General features: G+C 37.1%; 1 protein-coding gene across 13 annotated transcripts in view; it reads right to left on the bottom strand.

The window, feature by feature from the left end:
- Nucleotides 1-2,266: 2,266 nt before the first annotated feature.
- EIF4E3 (eukaryotic translation initiation factor 4E family member 3) overlaps nucleotides 2,267-15,475 on the bottom strand; it is a 37,010-nt gene continuing 23,801 nt past the window's right edge. For 10 of the 13 annotated variants that reach the window (XM_068906997.1, XM_068906989.1, XM_068906988.1 and 7 more), the window contains 6 exons: nucleotides 13,665-13,737; nucleotides 11,981-12,075; nucleotides 9,842-9,902; nucleotides 6,611-6,677; nucleotides 4,298-4,453; nucleotides 2,268-3,745 (listed from right to left, as the gene is read on the bottom strand). In XM_068906997.1, coding sequence (XP_068763098.1) covers nucleotides 3,699-3,745; nucleotides 4,298-4,453; nucleotides 6,611-6,677; nucleotides 9,842-9,902; nucleotides 11,981-12,075; nucleotides 13,665-13,737 — 499 coding nt within the window. In that variant the 3' untranslated portion in view covers nucleotides 2,268-3,698. Of the gene's footprint in view, nucleotides 3,746-4,297; nucleotides 5,336-6,610; nucleotides 6,678-9,841; nucleotides 9,903-11,980; nucleotides 12,076-13,664; nucleotides 13,738-15,475 lie in introns of those variants that run through there. The other 3 variants (XR_011134443.1, XM_068906998.1, XM_068906999.1) reach the window with 3 other exon arrangements.

Here is a 15,475-nt window from a genome sequence, read left to right as displayed (position 1 = left end):
AAATTTCATAAAAACAGCTGCCTAGGTGAGAAGATAAGTACTCCAGCTATGTGAAAGGCTTCAGTGCGATCTCCCACGCTGGGGATAAATCCCAAGGGAAAGCCTCTCCAGTAGCTATCCCAATGTGGGTCCCCACAAGAGACAATCAGAGGGAACCACACTTCTTTAGTTCAGCTCATGGAGATATTTGGAATTTCTTTGTGGCCTGTAGTCATGGAAGTTTTAATTTTACGTTGAAATGCCACCAGAAACTCATTTTGATTGGAATTTGTGCAGTCCCTCTTTTGATATGCATTTGAACAATTTAGATGATTTTCAAGTAGTGAAGGATTCGTTTAATCATGTTCAATAAAGCAGATCTCCAGGTAAAAGTAATAAATCTTCAAAGACTTTAAAAAATTAACTGTTAACATCATTTTGTAAAAATGTATCAGTGCTATAAAGATCCATCTGGATGAAAGGACAGTCAGTTGGAAAGTTTACAAAGTCTTTAGATTTAATGCTTGCAATGTTAAAAATTCACAAATGCAATTTGTCATATTCCTGTAGTCTTGTATTGCACATTTTGATCTAAGCTGAAGGTTGGATTGTGGCATATACTGAATTTTAGTCAGAAGCTATCCTTGTCAACCTGGATATCAAGCAGTAATAACAATTATCACCAGAATTTCAAGCTACACAGAACACTCCCTGAGTTTATATAATAGAGCGGGGATTTAGAACAATAAAAAATTGACAACAGTTTATAATGTGGACTTTGGCGGACAATGGCTAGCTAGCTCTTATAGGGACACGATACAGCTGGGATAAAATCTCTCTCAACCTCTATTCAATGCTTGAGCACAGAGGTCTTCAAGCAAAAAGAGGCATGCAAGGCAACCACATAAAAATCATTCCCTTCAATAAGATGAATAATGTAATATCTTAACTAGCAAGTTCCAGTTACATCGCCAAATTTGCTGTTTCTGCCAGCAGATACTGTTCTCCTGAAGTTAACGGATCCGCAGCCAGAGAGGCCGCAGGGAATTTCCTCCCACCAGACAAAGCTGGAGGAGAGGTAAGACATGCTGGCTTGTTTCCAAAAGTAAAAGCATGGGAAGGATGAGGTATATGATTAATTTCCCGTTAGTATTCCAGTCATGTATCCTCCACAGATAGGGCAGAATTTCAAGTGAGAAATCTTGCTCATCAAGCTGTTGAAAACATTTTTCTGAAAGTTTTCTACCCTCACTTCTCTGAAGTCACTCTTTGGACTCTATAATACAGGCCTGAAGGCTTTTCTTTTCCATATTTGTACATATCAAAACTGCAAATATCAGCTAGTACGTAACAGGTAATTGATATTCTGAGGCCCTCTTTTACCCCCTCTTTAGAAAAAGAGGAACACCAGCCTCACTAAGGATGAAAATGAGTCTTTTAAACATGCACTTACATCAAAGCCTATTCAGTAAAAACTGTAGTAGCTGAAGTTTTACTCATTGCCACAGCAAATGAGCTCATTTCACCTTGAAAGTAAAGTACCTTTTTACATTCTCTTATTTAAAGATGTCATTTTACCAATAAGATGAAGTATCTCTCCAATGAAGTCCTGCAACCTAGTCACATTTCAGCTGACTTGGGCAGTGCTAACCGAGCTGCTGAGACATCACGGTCCTTCGTATTACCTGAAAACCCTGCATTCACAGTATCGGTCCTTGTTGGCCTCTGTGCAGACAGAGCTACACCTGTAACAACACCTGAGCTAGCCAGTCTAAGGCTAAAATAGGTACATCTAATAGATGAGGATGTACCTGTTAAAGAAATTGCACAGTTAGTTCAAACCCTGTTTGTAGTTAAGTATAACATTAAAAAATCTGTTTTTTGTAACAGGTCTCAGACAATTGTGGGGTAATCCAAAGGGAATAATATCAAAAAAAGAAATCCTTGTGGCGTTAGATGCATCTTAGAAAAGCAGAGTGGTAAAAACCAGAGTTAATCATATAATGTCACTGCAACAATATGAACTATAAAATGTCAAATAATTAAACTAGTAATAGTCTCTATATTTTCTATTTTGAAACCTCAGTCTATGTATATACTTTATAAAGTATATAAAGAACTGTAAGAAAAACATCTTAAGTATTAACTGAAAATCTACAAGAGACACTACTAAATTTTAAGCCTCCTTTCTGATTTAACAAAAAAAATCCATTTAAAAGACATTTTTATCTATGAACAAAAGGTAGATAGCTTCTGAAAAAAAGTTTCACTGAAAAATACACAGGTTTGAAAAAGAAGGTCCAATAACATTTAATCTCAGAAAGCAATTACAGAAGCAAGACATTTAATTTTAGAAAACTTGTTTAATTAATAATGCTCATTAACTGCACAGCTTTAATTCATAAATAAAGGTGAAGTTGTAAAAAACCTCAAATGTGGTTCTTATTTTTAAATTTATTTGATTCTAATGGCTGCCTTTTAATAATACTAAACATGTGGAAATCAGTGCAATTTGAACAGTTGCCAAACAAAAACTCTTAACAATGAAGTAATGCTCAGTGGAGTGTACATTCATCTCTACTTTGCAGCTTCTTCTTGTAAATGGAACTATATTAATCTTTGGTAGTATAGTAAAACAAACTGACACTCCAAATAATTAACATAGACAAACATTTAAAAGAATAGCATGGTTCATATTCACATTCACTTTGCAAAACAAAATACATTTCTTTTCTGTAAATAAAAAAAAAAACTCACTTAAGGTGCCATGATAGCTTGAAACTACATATGATGGGATCTCTTCCCTTTGCACTGAAGTCAACAGCAATTCTGACAGTGATGCATAGGCCTAAAACAACCTAAGAATTGTGAGGGATGGATCCAGTTAGGCAAATGCATTAGAATGATTCAGGACACTTTTTTTCATGAATGTACAGAAAAATATCGTAAGGAAGCATACAATATACAAACATTAAAAACACCATCCTCTCTTAAAGTAAGAGAGATGCAGAGTTTGTAGGGTTTCCTATTGAAAGATCTCTCAGTCTGAATAAGTGTTCTTTTGAAACTACTAAAGTTAAAACACCGGTTAACGTCATCTCGCGGAGGGTTAGTCCTAATGTAAGTGTGTTCTCTTTAGTCTCTCAGTGACTATTATTTACTCTTACAGTATGTGTGCTATTGCCAGTGCAAGACCAGATTACATGCTATATTAGAATAACGCAGTGCAATTTCTTCCTCTCTTGGGACAAAGACAGTGAGTAAATCTTAACATGATAGGAATGTTTCAAAACAAAAATTGAAAACACATTTCATCAAGCCAGTATTCCTCTATGTACAGCACATCTAGAAAAAGCAGCACAGCATGTTTGTGCACATTTGCACTTAACTACGTACAGTACAGAAAAAATGAAAGCTTTCTCTCTTACTGAAACAGTACGAGAGAAACATAATCTGATCCAAAAAAAAGTGACTGAAGTATCTTTTTGAAGAAACAACGAAGAACTAAAAATACAGCCAAACAAGAAGTAATGAATGGCGCATTTCATAATCAAGGCAACCATTTTCCTCATTTTCAGTAGCAATAGCCCAATTTGAAACGTTAGAAGCTCAAAAGGACGCTGCATGTGGTGCTCCTGCAGGGCTTCACCCATCCTTCTCCCCGTTCAGAGCGCTTCAGAACACTAAATAACAAAGAACGAGCTTGGTACAGGCTGCAGTTACTGTTTTCCACGTCGGCCTTCAAACGCATGATGTTCTCTGTGCGCTAGGGAAGACAAAGGGGAAAAAGGAAAAAATAAAAAGTGTAAACTTTGTCATGTAAGCTTTGCCAAGAAGTTAAAAAGATGAAAACAGAAGATAACAATGGATGTGCGGTCAAGGAAGACACAACATGCAAACAAGCGATTCTGGGAACAGACTATTCTGATAGTACATTTATTTACAGCCTAAAATAAGACATCCCTTAAAATCCTGATCGTAAACGGTTGCACCACATAAATATCTAAATTAAAAAGCATGCAATCTTGAGAGTTATCAAGAAATTTACCTCACTCATTTTAGGAATCTGGCATATTAAATATGAAATCAAGTATATTCTAAAATTAAATTAAAATATTCTATACTTTGAAGGATTGCTAATTCTTACATTGAAGGGACATAACCATCTATAACTTTGAAGTAAAAAATTGAATGCAATGACAGATGCTATATTTCTAAATCTTTAAAGATGAATCAAGCAGGTTATGCCCATGGAAATATCCTGCTAGTACTTCATTTCTCTAGGGAGGGTAGAAATGAACTAATACAAAATACTTACGTTTATAGAACACTGCTTTAAAAGACGTGTGTGGTAGAAGTTTATATATCTTTTCTAAAACTTTTGCTTCACTTGCTAAAGAGGCATTCACATTCCAGACTTGTACAACATCTTCACGGTCACGAACACTGACGCTAACCCCTATTACTTCATCATCTGCACAGAACAGGAAGCATTATTAAAGAATTCTTTAAAAGTGAGATATGTCTAATTTGATACTTATGTATTATAAAACACTGCCCAAAAGTTGAACAAACTCAAGCAATGAAAGAGAGCAATCTCCAACAAAGAGAACACCAATGCTGAAACCAGACAAAACAGTTACCAGCGAGAAACAAACATTATTACTCATAGAAACTATTGTAAATATTACCTCACAATAGCTTTAATAAATTGTCACAGGGTTACTCATCCTTATTGTCGCACTCTTATCCTTGACTAGAAGGCAATCACAATATTCACTGAAGTTAGTAACATAAACTACTAAAGGTAATTTACTTCAGCAACTTACTATAGTAAGCAAAATTTTTGGGGGAAAAAACAACTAATACCCCATGAACAGTGCCTGGCGGAGATCGTACATTAGTTTTTCCAAACTGTAAGCTGTATTGCTCTGTTTTCCCCTTCCGTTTTGTCAAAGCAGCAGCAGAAAAAAATTAACAAAACCAGTCAGGCCTGCTGCTGCTGCTGCTGCTAACCAGTGTTGGTGACTCTGTACTTGAGCGGAGAAGCACTTCTTGGTACGAAATCCTCCGGATACAGTTGTGTGGATAGCTCCATCTGAGACCGTGATGCTGCTGAAAAGGAAGGTTGCCTCTACCTTCCTCCCACTGATTACCTCCCCCCCTTCCCTGGGCAGAAACTCTCCCTTCTTCTTGATAACAGCTCAACTATGCATACGGAGGATTTTAAAAAGCACCTACTAGAAATGTCTTTTGCAGATAAAGGATTTGAGGCTTGTACTCTCTTTCTCATCATCCTGAAAGTAAGTCAGGCAAGCAAGGAAATATATTATCTGAGAAACTGGCTCAGTAAACCCTTTTAGAAAAAAGAAAACAAAACAACCAAGCTGAACATATCAGAAGCAACCTAATGCAATATGCCTGCTCTACGTTTGAGAGATGCTATTTGTGTGAAAAATCTTTGCTGAGTTGCTCTGTGAATTGGAGACACTGAATTCTTTTCTCCTGAATTATAAAGCAGGGATGGAACACTTCCTAATGGGATATTCCTTATCATTAAATAAAAGCCACTTCAAATATACATTTATGTCTAGGAGAAGTAAATACGGTTGCAAGAAATGATTGAAAATATCATGTTAAAGTGAAAAGTTAGCTTAGTGATCAGTTCTCGGAATTCATTCCCTGTAGGCCACTGGATTGACAAGTTAATCATTTGCTTTACCCAGGAACAAGAAACAGTTCTGCAACTGAACCTTAGCTTATGACATGGTCACAGACTCATACTTGCTTTTCATAACTAAGATATAGCATTTGATGATACATCTCAGGCAAGACAGCACTCACAAGCCCCTCCTGACGACCGTTTCCAAACAAAACATGCAAGCTTGCAAGCATAGAGATGAAATTTACTCTGAAAATGACTTCACTGAATTATTACACCTGAACAAAATCATGTACTAGTTTCTGGATGATTAATGACTGTTTTCCAGTAAACCAGCAAGGTATTTTAAATTTTTCTATGTAAACACAATTACACTAAAGACTAAGTTTGACCTAAGCAATATTTTTAAGTGACAATGAAAATACCACCTTTGGCTAGAGCGCTAACGTAGGATTCAGGAGACCCAGATTTGGATCATGGCTCTGCTACAAGAGTTTAATGTAACCATGGGCAAAACACTCAGCTCCCCTTTTTCAGGTCTTCTCTGTTGCTTCCCCTGACAACTCATAAGCTTCTCAGGAGAATCAACAGAGACCATGAGGGGTAATGTGGGTGTCTATCTAATTTAGCCACTTCCAACTGAGATAGTACAAGCAATCTAGTATGAAAATTTAATTATAGGGTTCCAGAATCCTGACACTGTGGAATCAGCATTAACCATTTGAACGCTGGCCAATAGACAGATATTTAAACTCTAGAAAACTTGTTGGCTTCCAAGAGATGCAAGCTGTTGAACTCAAATCTAGAGTTTGCTCTGCCCTGAGACAGCCAGAAAACCTTGTCCTCCTTTTAGTGACAAATGGGTACCAATAGATTTCCTGCCCTGTCCTACATTTTTAGTACTGTTCCCATATTCTGCATTCAAACCCAGTATTTGTGATGCTAGCTTAAGTTACTTTAAAAAGTTACCTGCTGCACAACAGTCTGTAAACTGCTCTCCAATAGTTGCTAACAGTAGCTCCTTCCAAACTGCAGCCTAAGAAGAAAAAAAAAGTTACTACTGTGTTACTATCTTTTAATTTAAGTGTTAGGTTTGCTAGCTCAGTTTTGAGCGCATTCTCTTTCTGTGGTTTTCTGGACAGAACAAATGTATATTGTGCACTGAACTGCATGCAAATGAACAGTTGCACAGTGTATTATATCATTCATTTCTTCAGTATAGTTGGAGCAAGTTTAAACTCTGATAATAAATACCATAACAGAGAGTTGTTTTAATAAACATTTTATATATTTAAGTATAAATTTACCTTCTCTACATCTGTGTCCATGACTCATCCTGAATGCACTAATTATTGTAAAGCATGAAAGTAGATTTCTCCCAAGAATTTCACATGATAAAAACACCATAAAGCTCTACCCGTGATGATTTGTTTCTATGGAAAATAATTACTATCCACTTTAAGGAAAGTACCAGAAAACCTTACCAGTAAACTAAATGGATTTATATTTAAACATCATGTGTGATTCTCCTTGACTATGAAATAAGTTCATCTTTCAACAAATTTAAATGCTAAGTAGAGAATTAAAACAGGAGAAAAAAAGCTATCAGCCAGTTTTCTTTGGCTCTGTTAGGCTAATTACATTGTTGTTTGCTTTTGACATTTGTTATCACCTAAGCCAAAGAGCATTCAAAACTTGGGATCTGTTTTCCAACATATTACAAGGTGTGCGGTTGTTTGGTTTTTTTTTAGAATATGGCAACATCTGTATTTTTCTATACCACCATAATTACTTTTTCATATACTGCTTCTAAGGAATTGTCTTCTGCTATTTCGAGTTAGCTTGGGTTTTAGTACTATTAAAAAAAAAATCAAATGCACCAAGGTTAAAACAAAAAGCAAGCAGCTATGAAGAAGATAAACCAACAAACTGCTTTAATGGAGTTTCTGAGTGCTTCTAAGACATCTTCTAGGATGCAAAGGATGAGCATCATGCATTTCTGAGACTCGATAATTATCAACTAATCCAATGCATAATAGAGATCTAGGCTACGGAAAGAACTATTTGATGCAATGCATCATGAGGCAGTTTGAAGATGTCAGTGTGACAATCTTTGACATGATGTATTTTGCCTGCCGGTGGAAGAGTTCATATATGAATGTTGAGACTGACCATGCATACTCTCATTACCAGGCGTAGTGCTCACTACTGTGAGTTGTCCTAATGGTCTCATGGGTAGGAAGCACTTCATCCAGTAGTAAGCAGTTGCAGGATCAGGCTTATGAGGATCTAAAAAGTATTAGTTTTCGTATTAAAAATTGACATACAGAAGTGTCACTGTACACATGCAAAAACATTTTCAAATGTCAGTATTTTGTCAGTCAGTTTGTCATACCACCTGAAAGACTGTTATCTTTAGGAAAACTACATCTCCCTCCCTCCACACCCTCACCAAAGCACTGCTATAGCAGATCATCCTTTCTACTTAGGTCTGTACAAGGCAGTTCTCCTTAGCCAAAGAGATACCGTGTGGATGTGTGACCCCAGAAATAAGAAGCCACAAATGAGAAATAGGCATGAAGATATCATTTACCCCATTTAAAAAGGTACTAAAAGCTGGCTCAAGTTCATCTCCAATTAAACCTTTCAGAAGTGACCAGGGATCTGTGACATTCAATTTGAGAGATCAGAAAGTTCCCTTATTTCAAAAAGTGGCGATCATTCAGCCTCTGAAAAACATGTCTCTGAGGTCTCTAAATTCACCACCCAAAAACGCAGGCCCTCAAACCACTTGTCACTTCTGACAATATTCACACTTTGGATTATAAAAGGAAAAAGAAAATGTCAGTCTTTTGTGATCACTTAGGATTGGAGGGGAGGAAAGCTGCAATTCACATATGGAAAAAAAAGCCCACAGGCAAAATCAATTAACTTTTGGCTGAAATTTCAAGTACCATCTTTCAGCGTTTAATGCCTTCTGCAAGGCTGTCACATTTTTCTTGCACTTCACTTTTAGCATTTGAAGGCCTGATCCAGAACACACTTACACACATAAATAACACATGTGAATAGGTCAAATCTCTTCATTGTGACAGTTCACAGGAAAAGTTACTCACATGCTTTTAATAGGGGCACACAGCCCGGAACACAGAAAAATTGTTTCAGCAAGGCTAAAACAATGACATGCCTGAACAGATTTTCGCTCTTAAATTTTAACATTAAAAAAGAGCAAATTTTAAAAAGAGCAAATTTAAAAAAGAGCAAATAAAAAAGAGCAAATAAAAAAGAGCAAATAAAAAAGAGCAAATAAAAAAGTGCTACAGTTTCACAAGACATGCACAAGGTGATGTGATAGCTCACTGCTGCCAGCAAAGGGGACTACCCCACTCTTCCTCTTTTCTCCTTTACCCCATACACGCATCAAACATATCTCCTGGTCACATCCTGATTAAGTTAAAAAAAAAATTGCTTTTCTGCCATCTTTGTGTGTTAAACTGGCTCACAGAATGATCCGATGAGCACCACAGCCAGAACAAGTGAAACCGGGAAAGGAGAATGAGCAAGATCTTCCCCCTTCCAGTGCGAGCAAGCCATGAGATGGGATTAGCTATCCACGGCAACAAAGCCTTAGTCTTCAACTGGCACGAGAAAGGCAGAGTGCAAACAGTGCTACGTACATCTGAACACAGGTGCATATAAGCATGTTAAGCACAAATAGTCCTGCTGAGCCCAAAAGAGAGCTTAGCTGCACTCGGCACTTCAGCGAAACCCTGGCAGTCGTGCTGAACTGTGTGTGGATTCTTGAAGAGTATCACTAAGGTTCTGGCTATAACTTAGCATTTAGTATTACCAGGAAAAGATTTTTATATTTTGTTTTGCATACCTGTAAACACACAGAATCTTGAAAACAGAGGCACTTATAAAATACTATGCTTGCCCAATGGGAATGGAGTACAACACTTCAACTTTCACTTGACTGACCATACAGTCACAAATATCATCAAAATCAGGATACTGAATTAGCTAAAAAGAAATGCTCTCTCACTCCCTTGAAACAAAAGGCTACGGACTTTAAAATGGTGTTTGGTTGTTGCATTGGATGACGTTAAAACTGAAAAACTTTACAAGAGCTTTATTTTAGAGATTTTAAAGGAACCCCCTTGTTAAATCATTTCTAAGTAAAAAGTGAGCATTACGTACCGTACTTTCTTTAGGGACCTTCATTTTCCATACACCTCCTTTGGAATTACTTTCCTCTTCCCTGGTTATGGGAAATATATTAGTAAAATAAACATTCAAATCCACACCTAGATAAACATATGCCTGGGGTTTAATTTTCCCAGAAAAACCCCATTTGAAACGCAATTACTAAGTCCAGGTAGCATGACTCAAGCTGTGACTTTTGACATCAGAGATAAATCTTTCATTGTTCATATGAAGCGCATCTCTTAACACCTAATCCCTCTCCTCAGTTTTGTATGTTGGAAAATACTTATATTTTCCCTGACCACAGACTGTCTTTGAAGTGGCTGCACACTATATGGGAACAGGCCACAAAGCAATTTTATGTTTTGCTATGGTAACCTTTTATTTTGGAAAAACTCTGGCATATTTTCACATAAGCAACTCGTTACTTTCAAGTTCATTCGGTTTAACAGAAGAACGTGAACACACTTCATTTCAGTTCTGTGACAGCTAGGAATTAATTGTCCTTATTTAGAAAAAAGACTGAAGTAAAGACTGAAGTTGTCTGGGGTCAGGGCAGACGTGATCACTAAACTGCTTTATAATGGCAAAGGCACAACAACAAACCTGTAGACTTTTCAGGTTTATTCTGTCACTCTTCTTTTTATAAGTTTTACACTTAGGGCTTTTCATTTTCTGTTAAAACTCTGTAAAAGCAAAGTTGAGGTTTTCACAGGCATACCCTAAAATTCACCTTTTGAATATCTAAACCTACAAGGGTTCAATACAAAACTTATAAAGATTCCCCTTAATCAGTGAGCTCCACCAATCCAGACAAACATCGGGGAAAGAAGAGAGGTAAACTTTGGAACGACACCTTCAAAAATCTGCAGTCCTCAATTTGCACTCCAGAATTTGTTTTTCCTCCTAAAAACAATGCTGCAATTAGCCAGCACACTGTAACCGTAATCAGAGAAATGCTTCTGTGCAATAATTACTGAAAAGTTCGTGGGCTTTGATGATATCAACATCTTGCAATCCCTTTCCTAAAATACAGTATATACATTTATTCTGATAGTCGTAAAATAGATGGATCATTTTCAAAAAAGATCTTTGCATTTCACACCCCTACTAGTCACTTAACAAATCAAAACTAAAAATAGAGAAAAAACCAAAATGTTCCTACCCATCCTGACAAAGATATCAAGACCTGCACACCACTGCCTACTTGATTTGTACAGGCATCAATATTTCTTTCAACCCACTCTAGCTATTCTGATCAGTTGCAGTATTTTTAGAAAACTACTGTATGTTTTCAGACATATTTTACTTTAGAAAATTATTTGCTTCTTCAGATTAGGATGGAAACCTTCTGTAGTAAGTCAACATCCAGTTAGATATACTATGATCAAGTGAAAGAACTTTAATTCAACCACTATCTAGTGCAAACGATGGCAAAAAGATAAAATCTCCTTATAAAATATTAAAGCTATCTAATTAGAAAGTCAAGGAATTTTATCAGGAAGAAAGTACGCTAAACTCAACTTCTGAAAAGAAAATAACAACGATTTATACTTTATTCCATTTCTGTTCTACAATCTTGCAGGAGTTTGCTGCAACATATTAATGGCATAGTTACACAGTTATAGTTAGCTTTAATCTAAGCCTGTATAAACAGTTATAGGCATATGAACCATACTTTTGTACGGGTACAAACTGGCAAGGAGCATCAGTCATTTGCATTGTTACTATGCTATCTTCAGTAGAGAGAAAAAAAATTGTAAGTTAAAAATCACTCAAATACTAGCAACCCACATGAAAGCATAATGTACCATAAAATATTTTCTGTGTATTCTTGAATTGAAATTCAGAGACGTAATTCATTAATATTTAATTCATAATTTAATTTCTTATTTACGTTTATGTTCAAAAGTGAACAATTAAGTTACAGTCTTTTTAATATAGACTCTCTTTAGTACAAGCAACTTTTAAGCTTAACAAGATCCTAATAGACCTACAAAAGAAATCGCCTAAGTCCAGCCATTTGCAGGCAAAAGTGACAAGACACTTCTGTCCCACTCCTGCCTCCTTTCACCATATACTCAATGTTTTTCACTGCCCACTCCCAGAAATGTCTAATGATAATACACTTACCAAAGCGGCCGTCTCTCTCCCCTCATTAAATGGTAACTCCATCTCAGAGGCAAATTTGTCACAGGAGGGATGTTGTTGTAGACACTCCAGAAATTCTTTAAAAAAAAAAGTATAGTTGCATTAACACATAAGAAGAAATTTCATGCAGATTTACTTCCTTTGTTGATTTTCTCTAGAACCATCACATATCTTAATCCTAGAGAACTATTACCTTCTACTTTACCAAAAAAAAAAAAATGCTCTGAAATCAATTTGTTGCAATTTCACTTCTTAAAGATTTTAAAGATGTATGTTGCAGCAACGTGCAGTGATGTAACATTAAATATAAGTACAACTTTAAACCCAAACATTGCAACATTATGTGACAATTTTCTGTGGCCCTTGGCAATTCTACCCAAGAGCCATTTCCATTATCCAGTCACTAAAAGAGAAGGAAAGCTATTAAAAATATAAAAACAGATATGAAAATCCAGGAGAAGTAGGAACATTTATATTGTGCGTCCCGTTTTTGATCTTTTAATGCTAAGCTGCTGAAGTAATCTGCTGAAGTTGATCAAAGAAGAGATGTGTAAATGAAGAATTACCATGCAACGGACTCATATTCACAAGCACCAGTTGCCCCAGACTGCTGCTGTGCAGTCCTTGCCCTGTGCAATATCTTACTTCCCTGGGAAAATGGAAAAGTGAGCAAAAATGGGTGATCCGATGGGTGAGCTGATGACGCTTGGTTCAACCTCATTTTGAAATGAACCCACTTGCGTTGTCAAATTTGATTTCACTGCCTGAATGATGTGGACATTCTGCTAAAACAGGCAGGGAAAGAGACTTTGCCCCCAAGACCTGCAAAGAACAACCTCAGATTTGCATGCTTTATGACAAAGTACTGCCACTGATAACTTTGTTTCCAGAAATCTTCTAAAACCAGTTCATCTCTTAAGTCCATCAGCTGAGAGGAGACATTTCATGTAATGTTACAAAGTGTATAAACGTTACTAAGACAGCTTCACTTAAAGCTACAGAAAATTACCATGGCTGAGTTCTTCCAAAGGGAAGGTTTTAGCATCATTTCAGAAGTTCAGAGATTTAGTGAACTAGGTCAGCTTAGCATTAAGGTAAGGCAAATACCAATTCACTTTACTTCACACCAACTCTGGCAGTAAAACAGAAATGAAGTTTTACCTGCAAGAGATGCTTACTGATGGGCACTGAAAATTTAAATCTAGGTGACGTAGAAACATGGATGATTTCTCATTGCTGCAAATATCCCATGATGTAAAAGTACCTAACCATAAGCCAGTTCATGCTCAAGGGTAGAGACAGGAAAATCAACCATAAGATGTAACTTTGCTGTACTAAAGAACAATTGGAGAAAAAGCAGGAAAAACACTTAAAATGCATCAAGTACAACAATCTAATAGCGGTAAAAGAGGAAACCGGAATGATTAAGAAGAGTGGGCTTGTCTGATCGAAGGAAATGAATATATTTCATCCTTTTCCGGTCTGGAGAGCCAAACAAAATTCAAAGAATGACTAAGTGATACCACATACAAAGAGCAGTACTTACATTTCATACCTCAGGTGAGTGAAGGCATGAGTATGACTCATCATAGGAGTGTTACTGTAACTTCACACCTTAAGCTTCATTTTTCATGTGTAGGAACTACTGTACCAAAGCTGATCTTACCTGTACTGTTTGTACTGTATAAATCTTCTTCAAATTTGATGCACATTCAGCAGCTGTAGTACCAGGAAGTGACCTTGAAAAAAAGTAGAGGTTAATAAAAATATGTATCTCATCTGGGGGCAGGAGGCAAGGGAGGGAGGTGGATGGAGAAAAGTGAATCGTATTAGCAAGAAGCTGAAACATTCCCATGTCAAAGTTACACAATAAACTCCAATTTAGATGATCGTTACTCATTTAAAAATAGGAATGTAATTGTTCATATGCTTTAGGATGAATTGAGATTTGTCAGGTAGTTTACAAAGTTATGTTTTAATTAGACAGGTGAATTAAGATTTTAAACCAAAAAGAACTGGGTTCCTTTTAAAGGCCACCCCACTCTCATTTCTGTTTTTAGGCATTAAAAAAATATCTTGAATTTTAAGGGTTATCAGCAACTGAATTCAAGCTAACATCCAAGATTTCTTTTTAAATGCATTCAGTATAACCCAGATCTCCCTTTGGCCTTTTAAAAATACGCTCAGCATTTCATACTTCCACCTTCTCTTGAGAAAGGTTAGCTATATAATTGATTACATTCTCAATCTGAAGTTCTGCTTGCTCGCACGCACCGCTAGATGGCACAAAACTACAAACTCACGTAACCGGTGTGGTACCCGAACCCGCAGGAGCCCATCGGGATGCTCACACCCCGCGTGGCCTGGCCGCTGCGGCCCCTTTCCTTTACAAAAGCAAAGCAAGCCCCCGGCCTCGGGGGCCCGCGCAGCGCTTCGACGATTCGATCGCACCAAGCAGGCACGGCGAACCCCTAAAACCCGTCCTCTGCGACCGCAGCATCGCTGAGGTAGGATTTGAGGGGCGTGAAGTTAAAATGGTAAAGGCGTACTCAGTGTGTGAGCACTGGAAACATTTCCTTCTCCGAACTGAAAAGTGCTATTTCTAAAGCAGAACGAAGATCGCAACAGAATCTTTATTTTGAGACAAAGCAACCTTCCGTTTCACCTTTAAAAAAGAAAAAGAAAAGGAAACACAAGTGTATAAGACGACTGGACCAGGAAACAGGAGCAAGAGAGTAGATTTAAGAAACAGAGAGAAAAACAAAGTTGTTGCCCAGGTACCTGCTGCAGAAAGAGCTAAGGATAAGGGTAAAAGAGACCTCAGGAACCCCCCCACCTATGCGGCGTCTCACCCCGATACATCCCATCAGCATGAAAGCATTCAGGAATACACTAGGAGACCTCGCCGCTGTTAAAGATATAACTCAGGTTCTGGGGCGAAAACTGGATATACATATAAAGGACGATACTGAACAACTAACCTAAGCAAAACTACTAAAACAGCATCACATTTTCAAAACCCTAATACTAGCGCCAACGTTATGTGAAGGCACCTGTCAAAATGAATGACTTAAAAATACACACAAAAAAGGCAGAGAACCCCCTCTCAACTTTTTCAGTGTAGAAATGTCTACTTAACAGTAGCGCTGACAGAAAGCAGAACCTCTCAAATATTATTTCATGTACATACACAGGTGAAACCAGGATAACTTTGCTTCTCTATGTCTCATACCACTGCCAGAGAAATCACTTCTGTTACATACTACTTCTGCCAGTTTGCTAACTCGACAGCCAGCAAGGTGTACAGAGTTAACTTGGCTTTATAACTTTGCTTTACAGCATCATCATTCTATATATCGACATTGATATTGCTATTGAGATGCTGTGATAATAAAGTCTATTCAAATGACAGATAAAAAGGTATTCTGTAACAACAGCCACCAAAGGTTATTCAGGTACTCATAGTAGCCATTTAGC

Source organism: Struthio camelus, chromosome 14, assembly GCF_040807025.1.
Source record: "Struthio camelus isolate bStrCam1 chromosome 14, bStrCam1.hap1, whole genome shotgun sequence".
Taxonomy (NCBI): Eukaryota; Metazoa; Chordata; class Aves; order Struthioniformes; family Struthionidae; genus Struthio; species Struthio camelus.
Note: the sequence above shows the minus strand (reverse complement) of the source record. Positions and strands in the feature narration are given on the sequence as shown.